Here is a 23580-nt window from a genome sequence, read left to right on the forward strand (position 1 = left end):
CCTGAGGGTTCTAAAACTGGGGACATTCAGTCCCGGCCAAAGTCTAGATAAATCCACTGTTTGTTGTAGCTACTCTCTGACCTTTTTGTACTAAATCAGATTTACCTCACTCTTAGAAAATTCCAGGTTAGATCTCACTCAGGAACCAAAGATGCCTCTGGGATCACCTAGAATAAAAGGCCAAGTCCAGGACAGATTATCAGCTTTGGACCTAATAACATCAGATTGGTAGTATCCCTTAACTGTGTCTGGAGGCCCATCTTTAACCCTTCCTGGAGATTTGGTGGGCATCACTGCTGACATTTCTTGCAAACAGAGAGCAGGACTTTGACAGAATATCCCCAAGGTATAAGATCTTCTGTTCATTCCAGCTGGCACCCCCTTCACACTTAGCTGTTTCTTGATCTGGTATTCTGCATGACCATTGTTATGCAGACTTGAGCCCAGGCTATTTTCAGTGTAGAAAACCATCTAGCTTGAAAATTCAATTTCATAAGATGCGAGCCTAAACTTCTAGGATCTGGAAACTATGACTATTCTTATGGCCAAGGACAATTAAATTTCTTAGAAAATTAAATAATTTTTTTTTTGCTTGTGTTGCATGCCAGTAATGGGTCTGGGCATGCATGGATAGAAAATGAGACCTAGTGTCTACCCAAAGGGTTTAGAACCCGAATTCGCCTCCAGATGGTAAAAACCTGGGGCAGAGATTTATTGGAAACTGCCCAAGTCTTGGTTCTGGGGGAAAATATTATTGGCTGCAGCAATTAAGACAAGTTCAAGAAGGCTTACCATGAAAAACAGGAAAAACAAAACCAATGGAATTTATGTCATCATGTAGAATATGGAGCTCGGTTATTTAACACCATGAGTTGTTTCAGTGTTCTTGTGTTCTTTATTAATATTATTCTTACAGGTGCTTTCTGTCATTCCTTGGTGTGTTTTTGATCACAAGAAATCGAGAAAAGGAACATCTGTCACAGTCTTACATTGATTTTGGAAATATTCCTGGTAAACTGTGTATTATTCTTTAATTCCATTCTTAATGGAAAACTTTATCCTTATAAATTAGTAGTTGCTGGTATTATTTAAGGTGTTAAAATTAATTATAAAATATAGTTCTTATCCTTCAAAAGGGCACATTTAGTGATGAAACCAGAAGTAGTGTTTTAACTGTAAGTGTTAACAATCACTTATTTGAATGTCAGTTTCGCACAGAACACTGGGGATATAAAAGAACTGGCCCTGTTTTCTCAATTTGGGTGATGTTGTAAATTGCCTTTTTGGGTTTCCTTTAACTGAAAAAGGGTGAGAGGTAGGAGTGGGGAATGGCTGCCAGCAACAGCCCCCTGCTGCCTGGGGAGCCTTTGAAGGAACATCTAAGGACGGGAGGTTAGGCTGCTAAGGAACATAGTTCCTGGAAAGACTGCAGTGGCCTCTGCACTGTGGGACCAAAAGGGGTGTTTTTCACAGCCACCTAAACATGAATAGCTTTTTCCTCTGCCCCCCTCGCCTCCATCCTGATCCATTTAACATGCACCATCTTTCCTGACCTCCACTCTCACTGGGAAATAACTCGCTTTAGTCATGTAGACAACAGATGCAACGTTCAGAACAAAGCAAAGTGTGCTGTGTCCTCACCTCCTCCCCTGCCCACCCAACATCTCCAGGTTTGCTAGGGATTTGGGGTGACCTCTAGGTTTCTAGACAGAAGTAATGGTGCTCCATTACCATTCTGTTAGGCCCAAGCCTTTGAAGCAAAATTCATTAAAGCCTTCTCCCTACAACTGAGAAAATATGGCCCAAGAAACTCTGTGTTCTCTTTCCCTCTTGAGTCCCCTGATCAGCTAAGAGCATTCAGTGCAAGAATTGGTGTTCACGGCGAAGCTGTGCATTATAAATGACTTGTATGGTTAGAGGTTCTTGGGTAGAAAATAAAGTTTTCATGTTTTTAACTTGATTTTTCATTTCGCAAAGCCCCATACATAGGATCAGTAGCAGCTTCTAGAATCTACTATGAAAGTCTGTTTTCTTTGTTGTGATGTGCATTAGCCCAAGTGTGGAAAAGGGGGAAGGACACTGGGCAGGAAGGTGTGGAGATGGGTGGACGCTTCATGTCCACCTCCTGACTGATCCAACCCGATTTCTGTGCTCAGCACCATAGGCCCTGGGGGGTTGGGGGGGAGACAGCCTCTCCTGGGGACGGCGCATGGTCAGTCAGGGACATGGAGTTCCGGGGCCTTTTCTTCCTGGTGTTTATCTCTTCTGTTTAGAGGGTGACCACATAGTATTAAAAAAGAAAGGGGGAATAAAATGTGGCCTGGAGAGAGGGGAAGTTATTAAGACTTATCCTTTTGTAAGAGCACAAAAGATTTTCTGTGATTACTATCTCCACAGGGAAACAAACACTGGACAAAATACAACCAGATTCCAATGGCTTATCCTATGGAACTTTGCCTGATGGAAGTGACTCAACACAGAGCCAAAGTGGAGAGAAGAAAGAGGTCTAAAATGCTGAGAGGGATGGCTTCTGGCCTGTTATTCGATACCACCTTTGAAAAAAAAAAAAAAAACTGCACATGTTCCATTTGTGTCCACAGCTTTTCTGTGCTGACATGTGCAAGCCTTCCCGGTCCTTTACGCCGTCTCCCTTTATGCAGGCGGCCGGGACCCTCCTAAGCTTTGACAGTCTCATGTCTTCATAGAATGTAATCTGAAGTGTCCCCCACACCCTGGACTTGCCCCTGGTGAACTTCTAACCAGCTAGATCTTAATTAGGGCCTGGCTACGCAAGCAGACTGTCACACAAAAATGTGCGTTCACGGTTTGGCTACAGAAAACATAGGCTGCTTTTCCCACCCGACTTAGAGCATCAGCTGCGTTGCTTTAAAGAGACATGTTGGGGCGCCTGGGTGACTTAGTCGGTTAAGCGTCCGACTTTTGCTTAGGTCATGATCTCACGGTTCGTGGGTTCGAGCCCCGCATCGGGCTCTGTGCTGACTGCCAGCTCGGAGCCTGGAGCCTGTTTCAGTCTGTGACTCCCTCTCTCTGACCCTCCCCTGCTCACGCTCTCTCTCTCTCTCTCTCCTAGAAATAAATTAAAAAAATAAAACATTAAAAAAAAAAAAATTTAAAGAGACATGTTAATCCCACAACCTCACTCTGGTACCCAAGGCTTGAGAAGATTCATTTCTCCTACGACATCTTTTATGAGCCTCCCCCGTAAAGATCTCACCTTTCTGTTCCTAAGTTAGAATGGTGAATCATCTTTCCTGAAAATGAGCCCTATTATAACCATCCTTTTGTTTTTAAAATGAGAGTCTGTAAGTGGCATTCTGTGATGGTGTATACCTTGGCTGGGGAACTTTTTTGGATTACAAAAGGAACAATTTAAGGATTTGGGCCACTTTTTCAAAAAAGACAGAATGATGAACATTTTCTTCAGCTGTAGGATCCCATATTATACTTGAGTTGAAATTGAAAGCATCATATCCTATACCTGTATTTGTTTAGTTCTTATGACTTATCTAGTGGGTTCATTCTATGTTTTAACTCCTGGCGCAAGTGTCAAAACTCATATTTAAGTCCTTAGTGTTCCTTTCACTAGCATACCATTTCTTCCCCCAAGTTATTATCTCAAGCTTTATAAATTCTTCTAGGCAAAAGGACAACTATGATTAGAGAACTGGATTTTAGCCATTTAAGTCTGTAGACATAGCCAGGTGGCCCAGGCTGAGTCTAGAGAGGAAGGTCATGTGCTCCTGTCCCCTGCCTGGCTCTGCTGCTATGACTAGCCCCATATCTCCTAAGATTCATTTGCAGGGAGAGTCCATAATCCTGTTATTTATGATCTACTAATGTATTTAAGTGAGAAGAAAAACACCTTTTTGTAACAAATGTCAAGTACTAAGCCCTATCCCTAATGACATTTCAAAACCTTCAAATCACTTCTGACATGCCAGTCCAAAACCATCCCAGCCAATTGTCTTGCATTCATAAAGGTTGTTTAACTCTGAGCTCTTGAGGCTCTCATCTCGACTGCTTTGGGCCTTTCACCCTTGTTCCTTGTCATAATCTATGCCCCTGACCAAACCTGGCCACAAAGGCAAGATCCGAACCCATCACCCACGTATGAATAATAACCTAGAGCACGTGTCTGGCTTTTGAACTCCGGGTAAGAATTCCTGCTCTTGTGGAAAGTATCCCCCTAATTCAAATAAAACAGTCATATAATTTATGGCATGTTTTACTGAATTGGTCCAACATGTTGGCACTGGAAGGCTCAGCTAAGAAATGTGTCTGGTGTCTTAAACTACGGATTTCTGATGACTCTTAAAACTGGTTTCAAAGATTGCGAAAATATTTAGACTAAAGAGTTGTACTTGAAGTAGGACTCCATTTATAGCTACAGCACGTGGTTCTGAGCACTGCAGAATTTTGCACAGACACGAGCATAATGCCAATACTTTAGTAGTTGCCAACATTTGCATCTTTTAAAAATTTTGAGAAATTACATTGACTTATGCACATTTGAGCAATCCAGCGACACTTTAGAAGTCCAGGCAACCTATAAAATATATTGAGACCTAATTTTACTTTCCATCTTGCTTCTTCAAAGCCAGGTGAATAGGAGTTTTAGTTGTACTGGCTCCTAAGATTTTTTTAAATTACAAAGAGCATGACAGCAAGCAAAGCCAGCCCAGTCCTCCTCTTGGCATTGTGAATTGGGGAACTTTAGCCAATACTTGACTCATTTGACTGTTTGTCTAGACGAGGGGCTTGCAAAATTTTCCTGTTAAGACACAGAGAGTAAATATTTTTGGGTCTGTTGGCCTGTCATGGCCACTCAACTCAGCTGCGATAGCATGAAAGCAACCATAGATGATACGTAAATGAATGAACGCAGCCGTATGCCAGTAAAACTTTATATACCAAACAGGTGGTCAGCCATAGGGCTGTAGTTTGCCAACCCCTGATCTAGACTCCCTTGCTATGCAGTATCTTTCTTGTTCCTTGGGCATTCAGGAGTTGAAAAAGTGACACTTCGTGATTCGTGACAAACTAGGATACTACAGCATGGTGCAGCCATGTCTTGATATTTACATTAGGATCTTGTGCTTATATAAGATACAGATGGAAGCAATGAGTTCATCATTGGTGCCCAAGTTTCTCTTGAAAGCAGTGGTTCTTTTGTGCGCACCCCCACCTTTACTGGAAGAGCCTCTCCAGCCCCCCAGTCCAAGTTGATAATAGCCTCAGAAATGAGTACTAGCTACCTCTCGTCAAAGCAGAGGACTTTACCATCTGATTGTTTCCACTTTAAGTGTTTGCTTAGTCTATAACCATAATACTTTCACTACCAGAATCACTTGAAAAAAAATACAATAAAAAAACTTCTCAAGCAGTGACTCAGAATGTATTTTTCAACACCCCCATTCCACCCCCACAAGCTCCTGGAAATTCTATTTTGTGGCAAAGAAAGAAAGAGAAAAGGCAGATTTCGTAGATGATTGCCATTCCAGTGCTAGTGAAGAGTAACAGTGATAATGTGCAAGTTTGGCTCCAAAAGAAGCAGGTGTAATGGTGGGCATGACTTAAATGGATTGAAACACCGAGCCAAAGTCCTGGAAGCCAAGAACCCTCTCTGTGCTCCTTGTTTCCAAGCACACAGCTCATCCAGGGATGGTAATTGTCTGCACTCGGCCACACTAAAGGCTGCTTCATACTTGACAACTTAACAGTGATGTGAGGGACGTAAATATAGCAGTTATTAAAATGAACCTTCCCAACCCCCTCCCCAGACTGCTTTACTTAAATTCTGGGGCTGGTTGTAGAGATACAGAGATAATCCTTGCGCTGGCAACTGCGTACCTAATTCATGTGTCTGGCAGAAGTGGATCTGAGTGCTTTAGTGAGGTTGCTAGACAAACACCACACATGTTGAACTTTTAGAACAAGATCTTAGAATGGAACCTAACATGATTGTGTGGGAAATTTAGGAGCTGCTTCTAATCGTTAGACTCATCAACAGTCTGGCTCTTATTAAGACCGTCTTGAAATTTTTTTAAAAAATCCACACAAACATGGTTTCCATGCAAATATAGACCAATCTTGGGCTATTAAATGTAGTGTTTTTAGCAGTTGTGGTAAGTGCAGGGAAAAGCCTTCCCACCCAGGAATTCTTGAGTCTGTCCCCTTTCTTACCAGCCTCAGGGTACCACACAGCATGCTGCCCCGTGCCAGGAGAGCAAATCAGTTACAGGAGCTACGACGCGTCCAAGGAAACCTTTTTTTTTTTTTTTTTTTTTTTTCTGTGAGAAAGGGAGGAAACTCCTCCCTCAGTGTTGGTCCTTACTGAGAGTTAATGAGTCCCAACCCCAATGGAAGAGAGGAATATCAACTCCAATATCAGATAAATGTGTTTTCGGGGTGCACCCAGCTGAGCTGGATGTTGCCAACAGCTTCATGGAGTTCCAGGCAAGATGCGAGATAGTCCCCATGTTCCAGGAAAGAGTCTCCTTCCCAGGGAGCTGGAAGGTGCCAGAGAAGCGGCCCCTCCACTCCTGATGTGACCAGCACCGTGAACCAAAGCCACTTTGCACATTGCAGCTGCTACCCAGACGCAAGCTGATCCTTCCCGCGTGCACACATCCTACTTTTGGAGCCTTTTCCTTCATGGTTCTAATTTGAAAACCAGCCTCAGCAATTTTCTGAGGTTTGGGCTCCACTCCTTCTGTCCAGAGCTCCTCACCTAAATCTTCTACACGCTGAACACGAACAAGGAAATGAACCAGCTCAAGAACTCTCGATCCAGGGACTTGAAGTTTGAGCTGTTCGCCTGATTATGGACCCAGTCACCACATTCCTCAAGCTGAGCAAAGTTTCGCTAATTCGCTTAAACATAATTGATCACATACTATTTTTGATGTAATGTGTTTAAGGTTATTAGGAGTATAAAAATGAATTGGACGTGAAGACCAGCTCTCCAGGAACTTCCCGTCTGATAAACAACAGCTTTCATTTCTTGAGCCCTTAGGATGCGCCAGACACTCTATTAAGTCTTCCACTTGTGTTACTTATTTAATCCTTATCGTTTCTCTACCAGGGAGGTCATTATCTCTATCTTACAGATTAAAAAACCAGGGAAAGAGGCAGGGCAGGGACTAGGGTAAGGCAAGAGAGGCACCCGCGGCATGAAATTTAAGAAAGACCATGAAGTCTTACTCTCAGTGTGGTGAGAGGGCTGTCCCAGCACCGGCAAGGCCCTGAGAGTGAGTAGTTCCTTAAATGTTGTGCCCTAAGCACCTCTAGCTCTAGCAAGAAAAGTGAAGTGGTTCCACCAGGGTCATTCAGCTAGCAACTGGCAGAGCTGGGATTCGAACCCAGGACTCTGCAACCCACACTCTTACCACTAGAATCAGTACATCTACACTGCACAAGGGAACAATAAAAGTGCCTTAAAAGACTTGAATAAAGGGCACGGGAGCCCAGAGGGGAAAGAGGTCATTTTTGGCTAGGAGGAAGTCTTCAAAAAAATATATTGGGGATTATGGTGGGTTAAATGGTGTCCCTGCCCCAAAAGATTTGTCTATCTCCTAACTCCCAGGAACCTATGAATGTGACCTCTTTGGTCAAAGGGTTATAGATGTTATTAAATTAAGGATCTTGAGATAATTTCATCCTAGATTACATCCTGGACTACTCAATCCAATAATAGGGGTCCTTATGAGATGGAACAGGGAAAGATACAAACACACTGGGGGGAAAGTCACACGAAGATAGAGTCAGAGATTGGGATCATGAAGCCACAAGCCAAGGAGTGCCAGGAGCCACCAGAAATGAAAAGAGGCAAGGAAAGATTCTCTCCTAGGTCCTTGGGAAGGAGCACAGCCTGCCAACACCTTGACTGATCAGGGAATACATTTCTATTATTTGAAGGTGCCCAGTCTGTGTGCTTTGCTGCGGCAGCCCTAGGAAACTCGTGCAGGCATTGAGCCGGTCTTCAAAGCACATACAGGATTTAGACCTAGATGGAAGCCCATGAGCAAAAGAGAAGCTAAACAGCTCAGAGCAAGCTTGGAAACATCTGCAACACAGGGTCACGTGAAGAGGAAAGCGACCGATAGGGCAAGAAAGGCAGTTTATAAAGCCTTGAGTGGCCAGCTCTGATTTAAGAGATTGGGTTTAATTTGGGAAGTAAATGATGGCATTAACTTCAGTTCTGGGGGCACAGGGTGGACCTAAGGACATAATAAGAAACTCACCTCGCAGAACTTAATGACATTCCCCTTTCTTAGTCATTCACCATCAATATTAGATGGCATAATAAACATTCAAGAAGCAAGGACTGAATTCAGGCTTTGCATTTGTGACACATCACATCCTTCCAGAAATGACAAGTGTAGTCAGGCCACAAGGCTGGGTGGTGACCCCTGAGATGGTCTTGGACAGAAAAGCTGGGCCCAAAGAAGGATGTGCTGGGCCAGCCGGAGCTGCACTCTCCGGAACCTGAATCGGCAGATGTGGAGAGCGCCAAGGGGTTAAGTGGGGAGCTGAGGCCAGGAGCCCTCCTAGGGAGGTGTGAAGGCAGAAGGGGCAGCAAGGGCCATAGCAAGTCACGGTCAGTAGGAAGTTAAAATTATAGGGAAGAAGGAATTGTGAGCATAAAAGAACCAGATCTGTTGGCAAAGCCAGAGGCAGTAAGCTGTACTATAAGAGAAGTAGATGCAGAGCAGGGTTGAACAGGGAGTTTTGGTGACAGATGGCCCAGACCCAGGCCCAACTTGGGCAGGTCTAGGAGTGTGAAGCTTACCTCCCCCCACTCACAGGCATGCTTACAATAAAGCCAGCCCCCAGGGCACCCGGGTGGCTCAGTGGGGTAAGTGTGCAACTCTTGATTTTGGCTCAGGTCATGATCGCGCAATTAGTGAGATCAAGCCCCTCATTGGGTTCTTCGCTGACAGCAGGAGGCCTACTTGGGATTCTCTCATTCTCTCTCTCTCTCTCTCTCTCTCTCTCTCCCCCCCCTCCCCCTCCCTCCCCCACTTGCTCTCTCAAAATAAATAAACATTGAAAAAATTACAGCCAACCCCTTCTTCAGCTGGCTGGAGAGACTGCGTTCCTGGCCACCGAAAGGGCCTGATTTTCCCAACACTCGAGGGGCCGACAGAAAACTTTAGTTACACGTGGTCGCTAGCACATAAAGGAAAAGGATGAGCCTGCTGAAGATTCGTTTCATGAAAACCAGGAAGTAGCTCTTTCCAGCATTCAAATTACAGTGCAGCGGTGTTCAATGAGAGTCCACAACCAGTAGGGGGCCGTCTTCAGATAGGAGAGAGAGGAGAAGGTGGGCCCAAGAAAATGACCACACGTTTCTGGTGGATCCTAGGCTTTATCTTAATGAACATCATAACCTTGTTCTCTTTTAAAGGAGTAGTAATTCTGATACATGGTAATTTAAGAACAGCCAAGGCATCTGCTGGGGGGGAGGGGCGGTGGAGGAGGGCAAGGGGATGAAGACAGGTATTCCGACAGAAGCAGCAGACACAATGGGAAACCTCAATATAGAAAGAAACATCAGTTGCACCTAATCATACAGACAAGGAAAAATGCTGGAGCTCAGTAGCAAAAGAGGCTTACAATCAGCACCTCACTCCTTGACTATCCACCAGCTTCCGACAGGTGGCCCTGTGACAACACCTGAGAAATGAACGGGGCAGGGGTGGAGGAAGGCATCTCTGAGCAGTGCAGCCCCTTGGCCACACGAGGAGTTCCTCCTGCTGAGTTTGCCCTGCTTCGGACCGGTCAGCATCCCCGCAGACAGAGCCACGGCCACGCTCTCCCCGTGGTGCAGAGGTCTCCAGCCTTCAGCCTGAGGGGCTGACTCAGATCAGGGGGACTGAGCAGGAGCGCCCCCCTTCTCTGCTGCTGCGGGGGGGCCATGGCCGGGAAAGCAGGCTTCTGGGGAGGACCGAAATCTCCCACGGCGGGGGGGGGGGGGGGGGTGTTGGGATCGATCCCATCTATTGCCTTTCCACCGGCCTCCTCTAAAGCAAGCCACCTGCTTCCTGCCCGGCCAGGCCCCAGCCTCCAAGGTCTCCGCAAAGAAGAAACTGGTCCAAACCACCGCTGAGGAATGAGAGCCTTGGCACCGCCTCCGCTTATATTTGTTGTTCACTAAGGAGTTTTGTGGAATCCAGACTCATTTTCCACTGAAACAAGGGAAAGTAAAGACAGCACCAAATAAAAATAGATTCCTGGCGTTTCCTGTTTACTCAGCGCTGCTGCTGTCATAGGCCAGGGGCTTCTCCCGACATCTGGAGAGAACACCCCCTCCAAGGAACATAACAGTGATGATTTCTTTTCTTGCATGTTCCTAGTCCCTTTCCTTTGGTTGATTGTAGGTTTGTTTTGGGGGGTCTGCTGGGTGAATCTCCAAATCTCCTTTTTCTAGCCCTATTTAGAGGGAAACAGATTTCTGGGCGCCTGTCTGCCTCTGGTGACCCTGTTTCCCCATTTATACAGCAGACCTCATTATTTCTGGCACGCTGGGCCTCAGAGAAGATACAGGGGGGACTGGGGGACTGCAGGTAAGAGGGGGCTTGAACTCACGTCCTCCTTCAGAATCATGCACTGAGCACAGGGTTTTCAGCAAAGAACCAAGGTGACGAGACAGAAAAAGCTTATTCAAAAGGACTGAGCAGAGGCGCCGAATATATCAGGCCTAAGGACACGTGTGTGACTTTACATCCTTTCTGACAACTGTGGGGACGTCAAATAGGTTTGGGGAAAAGGTCTGAGTGGTAAACCAGCGGCGCCTGGGGGGGAGCTGGGGGTAATGGGTCCTTGCTGCAAATTGGTATTTGGCCCCTGCCCACGGCCCACGCGCTGAGCATGTTTTCCCTGTCCAAAAGCAATGAGAACAGCCTCACTTTCCTGACTGACTTTTGTACCACAACAATAAAGTTAATAATGGAAAAAACATTTATCCTGTGGCTGGGGCCACTCTCCACTAGCAGAGTGTTGGATCTACACTCTATCAACAGAAGTTGCTGAGAGCAAACCAAAGCTTATTAACTGATTTTTATGAATGATTGAAACAGCAAAGCAGATTTATTTCATTTCCATAATTTAGCAATTGACAATTACATAAATAGCTCTCTAAAGTCATCAGGATGAAAACCATCCTGTTCTTGAGAGGAAGAGAAATGACGTTACAAAAAAAGCCGAACCAACACACTACTGCAGGGGACGGTTATGGGCTGAATTGTGTCCCCCCTAAAGTATACGCTGAAGCCCTAACCCCCACTGCCTCAGAATGTGACTTTATTCAGAAAGAGGGTCTTTACAGAGGTAATCAGGTTAAAAATTAGGTCCATTAGGGCAGGACCTGATCCAATACGGCTGGTGTCCTTGGAAAAAAAATGGGAAATTTAGACACAGAGATACACAGAGGGAAGACAATGTGAAGAGGCAGGGAGAAGACAACCATCTATGACCCAAGGCACACCTGAGGCTCCCAGAGCTAGGAGGAAGCATAGGACCGGTTCTGCCCTCCTGCCCCGCGAAGTGACCAATCCTGCTTGCACCTTTATCTTGGCCTTCTGGACCCCAGAACTACGAGGTAATCCACTTCCGTATTTATGCATCCCCAATCTGTGGTTCTTTCTTACAACTAACATAGGGGCTGTGTCTCCCGTGGCTTCCAGCATGTGACCCCCGTGTTTGGGGAAACTGCATGGCACAAACCTTGCTGGGAAGCAGAACCTGACCCCACCCCCCCACCCTCCCACTGTGAAAGCTGTAAGGCAAGACATCCTGTCCCCAACGCCTGGAAGTTCACGCTCCCTCCCAGAACACTGACTCTGAAGCACGAGGCAGTTAAGGTTTATTCACTCGCCACCAGCAGGGGTTGGCATCCAACATTCAGCTCTCATGCCAGTGCCAGTGCCACACTCAGTGCTTGCCGGAAGCCAGTCATTTGGTTTCACCTGGCTCCTGCCCCTTTTCCAAGCTTAATCTTGCAGACTTCCCTCCGATTCTGTGATCTCCTCAACAAACAGATCGGTGCACATCAGCAGAGAGCAGACTGCGGCCATAGTGGTCTGACCGGCATTCCCAACCCCTGCTTGACCACGCCCCCTTGGACATCTTGGTGTCAATATGTCCAAAAGCAAAGTCATCGCCAACCACCTCTCCTCTTTTCTGCACCTCTGCCACCCAACTACTTCTTTGAGGGGCACCCCTGTGCTCCCTGGGCCCAGGCTGGGCCTCGGGGCCATCTCTGACTCCCCCTTGTCTGCCAGCCAATCACTGCACAGACCACACTGGACCTCTCTCTCATGCATCCCGCCCATGCTTGCCCTTCTTCCTAGACCCCCAGCTGCTGCCCTCATTTTAGGTCCTCCTTACCTCCCACCTGAAATAGCTCCCCAGCTCCCCCACCAGTCTGCCCCAATCTCGGATTCAGGCTGAGGCAGGAGAGTGGAGATGAGAGAGAAAGGCCTCAGCCTGTCCCTGCCTCCCCAACTTTCCTGTTTTCCCCAGACTGCAACTCCTGCCCTAACTGACCCCCACCCTTGCTCCCGGATGGGACCGCCACCCTTCAAAACCTGTCTCTAACACTTGAAGATTTAATGATTTTATTAGCCAGATGTGCTCCTTCCCTCCTGAGAATCCCTTCTCATTTCTTTTGTTTTGGTGCAACTCTTAGGTTATTCCACTTAGAGTTAGTCCCCTGCACACTCATCTGATTCCCAGTATCCAATTACAACTCTTTGTGGAACAGGATTTGCCCTGGACTTGTCACCACCTCCACTGCCGTGACTATCATCTCCCACTGGATTATTGCTATAGTCTTCTGACTGGTTATTCAGTAGAAAAGCACAAGTCCAAAGACCTTATGTGATCTGACCTCCATGACCTCTCTGCCTTGAAGGTCCCTTCCTACCTCCTTCTCCAATTCCTGTCCAGCCTCACTGCCTCCTCCCTGGTCCTCGAACATACCATGCATACTCCTCCTCAGGGCCTTTGCACATGCTGTTCTCTCAGCCGTGCTAACCCTGAAAGTTCTCTAAATCTTTGCTCAAATGTCACTGACCACCTTATTCCATACTGCAACCCATCCCGCCTTCACCCAGCACTCCTGGTTCCCGTGACCTTTTTCTCTTCTTCCTCTTTTTCTCCATAGCATCACTTACCTCCTAAGATATTGCATACTTTATGTATTTCTTACGTTTATTGCTCGCTGTCTGTCTCTCCACCCTCACCTGCCACAATGGGAACTCCCCAAGAACAGGCATTTGTTATGCCCACTGATGCCTCGTACGTGGTAGATGCTCATCAAATATTGGTTACATAAATTAATTTCTGTAGTCTGCATACACAGAGCTGTGACAGTCACTAGGTTCCCAAATCATACTTTTTTTTTTTTCAAGCATAACTGCCTGCTTGCTTTGCTGCTCTTCCCGCGCTGCCATGGAAACCAGCAGCCCGGGGACAAGTTGCTTCTCATCAAGTCAGGCAGTATGCATTGCCCTCCCCCTCTTCCCTCCCCAGAACACACAGTGGTGTGCCCGTGCCCCCTGCAGCCTGAGGACAGGATGCCATGGCCCTCCAGCTGCAAGTATTTGGAATGCAAATGCCCTGGGGCCGGCCCCTCTCCCCGCTGGGGTGGCCTCCGGCTTCCTCCAGGGCCTGGTGCAGCGAGCAGTGGAGTCTCCCAGGAGGATCTGCCCCTGGCTGACGTCTGCCCACGCAGACCACACATTCTGTTCGCGGGAGATTCTCAAGTCCAAAAGTTCCCATTGCCTCCTACAGGCATCGTTGTTTTTTTTTTTCCCTCTGTTCCCAATAATAGCAGACATTTATGATGCACTTTCTAAGGACAAGGCACTTTACGTGTATCATCTCCAAGCCTCAGAACACTGCAAAGTAACCATTGTTACCCCTCCCCCCACAAATGAGGGGCTGAGGCTTGCCTCGGGTCACGGAGAAGGCCAGCGGTGGGTGGATCCAAAGCTCAATCCAGGCTCACTGCTCCCGCCCTCCCTGTTTGCTCCCCTCTGCTGCAGCGGCTCTGACCCTGCACCTATAGAAGGGCGCAGGGGGCAGGCGGTGGGGGCAGGCAGCCTCTGTCTCTGCAGCACCCCCGGAGCGAGCCCACTGCACAGCCGCACCCACACAGCGCGGCAGCGCGGCCTGGGGATATCACCCGAGTAGGTTTCCGAGGGAGGCCCAGCTCTCTCCGGAGGGTTTAACAACTAGCAACAAATCAAAGATCACCCCTTCTCTCTGGCATGATGTCCGCAGGGTCGCGCCTAAAAGCAGAGATTAGCTGACCCCTCGTGGTCCCGATCAGCTCTATGACAATGATGAACCGTTACTGGACAGGCAGACTGACTGCTTGGAGCATTACTAAATCTGTTTTTAATAACATCACCAATCCAGGACCAACCCCTAACCAGGCGCAACAAGAAAGTCCATCATCGCTGGAGAGAGAGCACTGGGTCAGGGAGGGCAGCGCGGGGAGACTGGGGACAGCCTGTTTGTTCTCAAGTGCGGGGCTTCATGAGTCATAGACCAGCTCGGGGAGGAGGGGAGGGCTTCAAGATTTATCTCAGATGAGGTCTGAGGAATGAAGAAAACAATGGCAAGGAGACCGTGTCGGAGCAGCAAGGATAACAGCCCGGCTGGAGCGCTGCTTGTGAAAGGGACGCGGACGCTGGCCGTGGGCACACAGGGCATGTGAAGTGTGGGAGTCAGAAGCACACAGAGAGATCACCTAATGTGCCCAGGGTTATCAGGCAAAGCTTGTCTCGAGCACCGATTCCGTGAGTCAGATAGTAAGTATTACGTTGAAAGTCCGGGAACCCCTGGGAGGTGCTGGAGAAACCCGAAGGGCCTGCAAGGGAGAGTAGGAGCCCGCAGCCACCTTCCAGGAGCTGCAAAGCGGTCATGGGAACACGGAATGTGACAGCAAAGAGGGGAATGGACAGAATCTCAGCGCAGCAATCAGCGGCCACGCGTGATCATCTCAAGGCATTTGGACGGACGGCCCCGGGCCCTCAGACACTGCTGGTGTTGACGGCACTCCATCGCCTCCTGTCCCTGCTGGAATCTGGCCGTTGGGTGTCAAAAAAAAGTAGGACAGAGTTCATATTAGGCAAGAGAATGCCAGACAGAGCAGAGGAAGAGCGTAGCTTTTGGGTGTGAGCTGTCAGAGTTGAGAAGAGGCAAGCGGTAGATGCTGCTTGGCGGAGAAACTAAGGTCCCCGGGTCCCCCAAGAGTGTGGCTGTGCAGTTCCCGAGGTGATACAGGCAGGGCCTCATTTCTGCCTCTGCACGCCTGCTCTTCACCAGCTCCGGGAGCACATGGTGCGTCCAGCTTGGTGCTCACATGCGGGGCTCCAGCTCACGAGCAATAGTGAGGTTCCTCGTGGCTCCCGGAGAGGGAGTGTCTGGGATGGGACCTGGGGACACCTGTGTCCCTGCACACCTGCAACCCTAGCCAAGGGCTTAGCGTAGAATACTCCTGGCCCCCCCCTCCAAGGAGGGAAGGGTTGGAGGTCAGCAGATGGGGGCTGGAATTTTTGATTCCCGTCTCCATCTATCAGGAGACACTGGGGAAAGGGGACGCAGACAGAACGCACACTGCGGTAAGAGGCTCCGGTGCTCAGGAGCCTCCCACGGCTGCCCAGCTCACTTAGAGGAAAAGCCAACATGCTCACTCTGCCCCCTCGCCCCACAACCTCCGCTGCCACTGCCTGTGCTTATTCTCACTCCAGGCACACAGGCTCCTGCAGCCCCTTGAAAATTCCCAGATGCTCCCACCTCCGGGCCTCTGCATGGCTGCTCCTCCGTCTGGAACATTCTTCCCCAGGAATCACAGGACTCAAGGCCTGCCCCCCTCGGGCCTTGACTCAGATGTCACCGCACAGCCAGTGACTCAGTCACCAAATGCAGCTACCTCCTGACACTCACACTGCCCCTTCTCTTTCATGTTTCTCACCGTTTCTCTGGTTATCACAGATGCACCTGGGTGTCTTTTATTCATTTTGTTTATTGTCTACCTCCCTGACCCGAAGCTTCCCGAGGGGCTGGGCTAACTGTGTGCTTTGTTTCCGCCCTGGTCCAGAACTCGCCACCCATAGGCAGCTAGTGGTGAGGGGGGGAAGGGGGAGGGCGAGAGGAAAGGAGAAAGGAACGACCCAACAAGAGAAACGCAGAAAAGTAACACAGTCCCTGCTTCCACGGCCCTTGATGTTGAGTTGAGTGGGTCCTTTTGCTCAGAACAACTTAGCAACAAGGCAGTTTATTTCTCCAATACAGTGTTGAAAAGTGTTATGGCACTGGGGACCCCGGGTGGCTCAGTTGGTTAAGTGTCCGACATGATCTCACGGTTCATGAGTTTGAGCCTTGCATTGGGCTCTGCTCTGAGAGTGCAGAGCCTGCTTGGGATTCTTTCTCTCTCTCTCTCTCTCTCTGCCCCTCCCCTGCTCACTCTCTCTAAAAATAAATAAATAAACTAAAAACAAACAAACAAAAAAGGCATTACAACATTTGCAGCCCTGCTCTCCAATCCCAAGCAGAAAATCCTATGTCAGTCCTTTTCTCCAAAGCAGTCATGAGCCATGACTGAGACGGAAAGGAGTGAGGAGGAAAGTCCTTTGCTACCCGGTGGTCCTCGCCCCCACCGGCCGGCCTGGGGGCCGGGGCAGCGCACAGAAAAGCGGCAGAGCCTGTTTGCTGCAGCGCCGAGTGCCGGGGCAGGCACCAAGGAATGCCACTGCCACCCCCGCTGCTGAAGGGAAGCCTGGCCATGGGGCCACAACAGGGAACTCGTGACTTTAAAACCCTCCCAGGCTGCACTGCAGGAGTGGGGAGTTCAATTATAAGAGGGGTCTTGATGTCTGAAATTCCACCCTTTGAGCTCTATGTATTAATTGGCTAATGCTGCATAACAAGTCACCCCAAAACTTAAGAGACTTAAACAGCAATACCCATTGATTAATCATTCCTGTAGTTCGGGAATTCAAAAATAGCTTGAGTGGGCATTTCTGGCTCAGGGGTCTGTCATGAGGTTGCTGTCGGACACCAGTGAAGGCTGCCATCATTTGAAGACGTGGATGGAGTTGGAGGATGTACTCCTTTTTGTTTTGTTTTGTTTTGTTTTCTATTTTTTTTAACGTGTCTTCATTTTTGAGAGACAGAGAGAGACAGAACAGGAGTGGAGGAGGGGCAGAGAGAGAGGGAGACACAGAATCCAAAGGAGGCTCCAGGCTCTGAGCTGTCAGCCTAGAGCCTGACATGGGGCTCAAACTCATGAACCATAAGATCATGACCTGAGTTGAAGTCAGAGGCTTAACTGACTGAGCCACCCAGGAACCCCTGGAGGAGGCACTAAGACAGCTCACGTGTGACTGGCAGATTGCTGCTGGCTGTGGGCATGGGGCCCATGCCCCTGCCCATGTGGGCTGTCCATAGGACTGATGCTTGAGCTTCCCCATGTCATGGCAGCTGGATCTCTCCAGAGCAAGTGATCCGAGGACCAAGGCTGTGGGTGCCTTTCTGACCTGATCTTTTTTTTTTAATGTTTTATTTATTTCTAGGAGAGAGAGAGAGAGAGACAGCATGAGCAGGGGAGGATCAGAGAGAGAGGGATTCACAGACTGAAACAGGCTCCAGGCTCTGAGCTGGCAGTCAGCACAGAGCCCGACGCGGGGCTCGAACCCACGAACCGTAAGATCATGACCTAAGCGAAAGTCGGACGCTTAACCGACTAAGCTACCCAGGCGCCCCTCTGACCTGATCTTGGAAGTCACCCACCATCACCTCTACCATAGTCTATTCATCACATAGGCCAGCCCCGATTCAGTGTGGCGAGGGATACCCAGAGGTAAGTATACTGGGAGCTCCCTTGGAAGCCAATTACCACCCTACCTTTTTTTTTTTTAAGTTTATTTATTTATTTCGAGAGAGAGAGGAAGTACGAGTCAGGGAGGGGCAGAGAGGGAGAGGGAGAGAGAGAATCCTAAGCAGGCTCTGTGCTGACAGATGTGGGGCTTGAACTGACAAACTGTGAGATCATACCTGAGCTGAAACAAGAGTCCGACGCTTAACAAACTGAGTCACCAGGTGCTCCACCTCCCTGTCTTCTGTGACATCAAGTCGTTGCCCACAAGGGCCTCTGGGAAAGGCAGTAATTAAATCATGTCCATCCAATTCTTACCCTATTGGAACTGACTTCTAACTGGGTTTTATTTCCCCAGGCATGAGAGAAAGTCTAAGGGGAGGCTAAACGAACATGACAATGCGGGGGGGTGGGGGGTGGGAAGTGAAGTGAGATCCAAAGGAAGCAGGGAAAAGCTGAACAAGGGTCTTCTCCCCTGCATGCCCGGGGCTCCTCTGCTCATTCATTCTTCTCTAGAAGTGACTGCCGCACAGTGCGCCAGGGGCCCTGCAGTGACCCAACCCGCCCATCCAAGTTTAGACTTCCAGGTGACTTCTCCTCCCATGTGGGTATGTTCAAGGTCCAACGGGAGCACAGAGGAAGAAATATACGGAATCTGTGGGGGGGAGACCAAGAGGGCTTCACAGAGGAGGCATCATTCCACACACCAACAAAGTGAGCTTTCCCAGTCCTTGTAGAGTTGGAGAAATAAATAGAAAAGGCTGAGCATCTCATTCACTGTCAAAGCAAGTGGTGTCACAGCCAAGCTTTCTAACCTCCAGCAACCAAACAGCACATTGGCAGACTGTCACGTTTGACACGGCTCTCTGGCCACCGCGGGGAGGTGAGCCTGGAACAGCGGAGCCGGCAGATGGCTGGGAACACGCAGAGACATCACTGCCACTTACCAACACGAGGCCCAGCCAGGACCACAGGCTGGCGGCTTTGCGTCCTGTCACCTCCATAACGGGGGAGACAAACCTCAGTAGCATCTTCCCCGAACCCCGTTTGGGCAGACAGCCCTCGCTGAGGGGACAGTCTTCCTAAGGTCCAAGGCCGGCCTCTCTGGCTGGGTGTTTAAGCTGGTTCTTACCATGAGAATTGTAACACTGTGTTTGCCTTTTTGTGCTGACTTACTGCACTTAGCAAAATGTCCTCGGGGTGGATTCATGTTGCAGCACGTGTCAGAATTTCTGTTCTTTTTAAGGCCGAATAGGATCTCATTGTATGTATATACCACGTTTTGTTTATGCATTCGTCTGTTGATTGATACAAGCCTTGCGTCTCCATCTTGGCTGTTGTCAATAACGCTGCTACGGGAATATACGAGTACCTCCCACATGCACGAACCTGCTTTCAATTCTTTTGGATTTATATCAGAAGTTTAAAATTGCTGAATCATATGGTAATCCTTTTTTTTTACATTTATTTATTTATTTTGAGAGACAGAGCAGAGGGGGGGGGCAGAGAGAGGGGGAGAGAGAGAAAGAGAGAGAGAGAATCCTAAGCAGGTTCCACGCTGTCAGCACAGAGCAAGATAGCAAGATGTGCGGGCTCAAACTCACAAACCTCGAGATCATGACCTGAGCTGAAATTAAGACTCAGACACTTCACTGACTGAGCCCCCCAGACGCCCCTCATATGGTGATTCTATTTCTACTTTTTTCAGAAGGCACTATACCATTTGCTGAAGCAGGTATTATATAGCACCTAATAATGATAATAGAATAGTTTGTGAAAGTGTCCACCCCGCAAAGCCCTATCAACAGTTACAGGTCTTTCTCACAGAACTCATGGTCTGGGCTCAGATCCCAATAGCGACCCTGCACTTGATTGCACTCAGTCTCGCTGTCATAATCAACCTTCCCAAATTCTGCTCATTTCACAGATGAAAATCACGAGTTGAGCTGAGGGAGGGGAACTTGTAATGCGCAGCCGTGTAAGGAGTCGGGACTCAGACTCCTGGCAACCAAGCTCTCATCTGCCTCAGGTACGTGCGGTTTCGAGCCGGGGTTAGAACTGGGGCTCGTGCAGCTGTGCTGCCCAGGTGATGCCACTGAAATGCGCCTTGCCTCAGTTTTTCATCCAGAAAATGGGTCTAATGGTACTGACTGTTCTGGGGATTTAAGGATTAAGTGAGGTAATTATCTTAGTCTGCCCTGACTGCTGTAACAAAAGGCCACAGACGGGGTGGTTTAAACGACAAAAATGTATTTCTCATGGTTCTGGAGACAGGAAGTCCTAGATTAAGGTGTCAGTAAGGGAGCTCATTCTGAGGCCTGTTCTCTTGGCCGGTAGGTGGCTGCCATCTCACCGTGTGCTCACCTGACCTCATCTCACTGTGTGCTCACCTGACCTCTTCTTTGTGCAAGCGTGGAGAGACTGCAAGCTCCCTGGGGTTTCTTTTTCTTTCTTTCTTTCTTTTTTTTAAATATTTTATTTACTTTTGAGAGGGAGTTAGAGACAGCATGAGCAGAGGAGGGTCAGCGAGAGAGGGAGACACAGAATTTGAAGCAGGCTCCAGGCTCCGAGCTGGCTGTCAGCACAGAGCCCGATGTGGGGCTCGAACCCACGAACCGTGAGATCATGACCTGAGCTGAAGTCGGACGCTAACCAACTGAGCCATCCAGGCGCCCCTCCCTGGGGTTTCTTAGAAGGACACTAATCCCCTGTTGGGGGCACCACCCACATGACCTCATCTAAGCCTAACTAACAGCACAGGCTCAGAAACCAAAGCGCTCAACCAGCGCCTGCCATTACTTCCTCTACTTTACAGGTAAGGAGTCTAAGGAAGTCAAGAACCTTGGCAGAGCGGTGAGCTCCGCCATCGATCCAGGCTGCTTGACTCAGGCTCCCTGTGGAAGGTACTTCGCGTGCTTCCTGGTCAAGGTCAAGACTCCGCGGCCGGAAGTGCCGGCCGCTGAGGACGATCCCGATGTCTCCTTCTAGTTCAGGCAGCTGCCCTGGCACACCCCACAGGGACAAGCACCTGTCCCCGAGGCCACGGCCACCTCGCCACCCTGCAGTCTCCGATCCTTCCGCACTGCCGTTAGCTGTGGCCCGACTGCAAGATCCTACACTGCGGTCGCGGGAAGTCAGATGGCGCAGCAGCCGTGCGCGGCCCCAGCTCCTCCCGGACCCTTCGGCTGAGCTTGCCCACGGTGCTTGAGGGGGCTCCGGTGGGCAGGGGTCTGTGCTCTCCCCACTCAGAGGGTTAGGTTGCACCCGTGCTCCGAAGCCTGGTCTGAAGACTCCCGGAATCACTCTGCACACCCCCTCTCTCCACGCGCACACACGCACATGCGCACACACACACCCCCTTCAGCAGCGTCTCCCACCTTCCACTTCGTCTTACGGTTATTAAGATGCATGTGTTCTCTTTCTGGCCAAACTGCAAACTTCCTGCAGGTAGAAGCAAGAGGGACACTGTGCTCTGAGCGCCCAGGCGGTGCCCAGCGCCGGCCGTCACTCCAGGAACGGCAGCGTCAGAGTGACATCCAAAGCTCCCGGGGATCTCATTGTCGCCTGAGGCGGGCCAGAAATGCCCACGTGAACAGACGTCTTTATGTCCCAGACTCTCGTCCCAGGCCTCCCCCAAGCGGGAAGGGGAGGCATCAATCAACATGGAGGGCTTAAAACCTCAGCTTTTCTCTCTTTTCCCTTTTAAGGCATGTTTATTGTTATAATTGGCCCAAATATTTTAATTCCCACAAAGATGTGTCACCTCCAGTCTCGGCAATGTCAAAATGTCATCGAGTAACCTCCCTCGAGTTCCTTTTAACCTCCGTGTCAGCCGTCAACCTTTTAACCTCCGTGTCAGCCGTCAACTCCCCCCCCCCACCCCTGCCCCCAGGAGGAGGAGGGCGCAGCACAAAGCGAGGTGAGGGCGAGGTGAGGTGCCTTCCCCCTCCTGCTTCCCCTGCTTCTATATATATGCAAACTCATTATAAGAAATAAAATAACTGTCTGGTGCTCAAGCTAAAGCTTGCAAAGACTATGTCTTGCTGCTCTAGGTAAAGCGCCCAAGAACTGCTTGTCTCCAGAACGATTGTCCTCAGAAATAGAGGGTCCATTAGCATCTCTCCGCGTCATCCTTGCTTTTGCCTGTTGCTTTTCGAACCTTCCTCACAGCAGCATTTTGTTTTCAGTCCTAAGCTTAATACTTTGCTAAATAATGGTGCGGGGTGGGGGATGCGGGGGGAGTCTTTATAAGAAACACAGCCCTTTTAATTTCCCAACATGCAGATTGATTTACGCGTGTCCTTTCTTTCTATTCTTTGGACACGAGGTGCGGTGCAGGCTCTGTGTGTGTGCAGTGGTGTTTCATATTTAGTGCTTGTGTTGGAGCGTGACTCATTGGTGTGGACACTCACGTACGTGTGTCTTTACGTGGATGTGTGTGCATTTGTGTAGATGTATGTGGATATGAGCACACGTGTGGGTGATTCGCAGCAGGCATAGACCCAATATGCGTGTAAAGTTTCTCACCGGCCGCTTCCTTTATTTTGGGGCAACATGGCTCGTTTTAGCCAACGAATCGTGAACAGAGGTAACTTCTGGGCTAGGACAACCCATGTGCCTGTGTGGTGGCATCTGTTTCTTATGTTGCAGCCCTAACCCCCAGTGAGATGGTATTTGCAGGTGGGGCCTTTGGGTGGCGATAAGGGTTAGATGAGGTCTTTCGGGGGGTGGGGGCGAGGTGGGGAGGCAAGATGGGATTCGTGTATTTATAAGAAGAGAAAGAGAGACCAGAGCTGCCCTGCTCTCTCCCTCTCTGCCATATGAGGACATAGCCAGAAGACAACGATCTGCAAGCCAGGAAAAGTGCCCTCACCAGGAAGGAAATATGCCGGCACCTCGATCTTAGACTTCCCATCCTCTAGAACTCTGAAAAAAAAGTGTCTATTGTTTAAGCCCCTTCGCCTGCTCCCCCCTCGCCCCCACCTGCAGTACTTTGTTATAGGAGCAGGAGTCAACTAAACCAGGTCTTAGAGAGATGGATTCTAAATGACATAGCTTCCAGGGGAAAAAGGCCGTCCAACTCACATCAGACTGTGAAGTGAGATACAGCTCCTAAGTGTGCTTAGCCATTGAGAGCTCAAGGTTCATCTCTTGTTGCTGCCAGCATCATCTCATTTGTAAAACAGTGCAGATAACCATAGGGGCGCCAGGGTGGCTCCGGGGGTTGAGCGTCCGACTTCAGCTCAGGTCATAATCTCGTGGTTTGTGAGTTCAAGCCCCACGCCGGGCTCTGTGCTGACAGCTCAGAGCCTGGAGGCTGCTTCAAATTTTGTATCTCCCTCTCTCTGTCTCTCTCTCTCTGCCCCTCCCCTACTTGCTCTCTCTTTCTCTCTCAAAATAAACATTAACAAATTTAAAAAATAAAATAATCCAGATAATGCCAAGCAAACAGTGCTGTTGCTTGGATTGAGTTAGATAATAAGTGTTAAAAGGCCTGTGTGCCTTCCCTCGCCTTCTCTCTTAAGTAACTCGATGAAATTGAATGAGAACCTAATGAGCATCTTGCTTGTCTGGCCCTGCGCTAGGTGCTGGGGACCCAAGCCCAGGGACTCTGCCCTCGGGGACATTTTAATTAACAGGACAGATGTGCAAACAGGTTTTACACAATG

The 23580-nt window shown here is 49.1% G+C and overlaps 1 protein-coding gene across 1 annotated transcript in view; it reads left to right on the plus strand.

Annotated features, from left to right (window-relative positions):
- NIPAL2 (NIPA like domain containing 2) overlaps positions 1–2573 on the plus strand; it is an 81356-nt gene extending 78783 nt beyond the window's left edge. The window contains exons 10-11 of the mRNA XM_039255483.1: positions 917–1011; positions 2398–2573. Coding sequence (XP_039111414.1) covers positions 917–1011; positions 2398–2510 — 208 coding nt within the window. The 3' untranslated portion in view covers positions 2511–2573. The remainder of the gene's footprint in view (positions 1–916; positions 1012–2397) is intronic.
- Positions 2574–23580: the final 21007 nt, after the last annotated feature.

The sequence above is a fragment of the Hyaena hyaena genome, unplaced genomic scaffold (assembly GCF_003009895.1).
Source record: "Hyaena hyaena isolate Hyena2069 unplaced genomic scaffold, ASM300989v1 scaffold_533, whole genome shotgun sequence".
Lineage (NCBI taxonomy): Eukaryota > Metazoa > Chordata > Mammalia > Carnivora > Hyaenidae > Hyaena > Hyaena hyaena.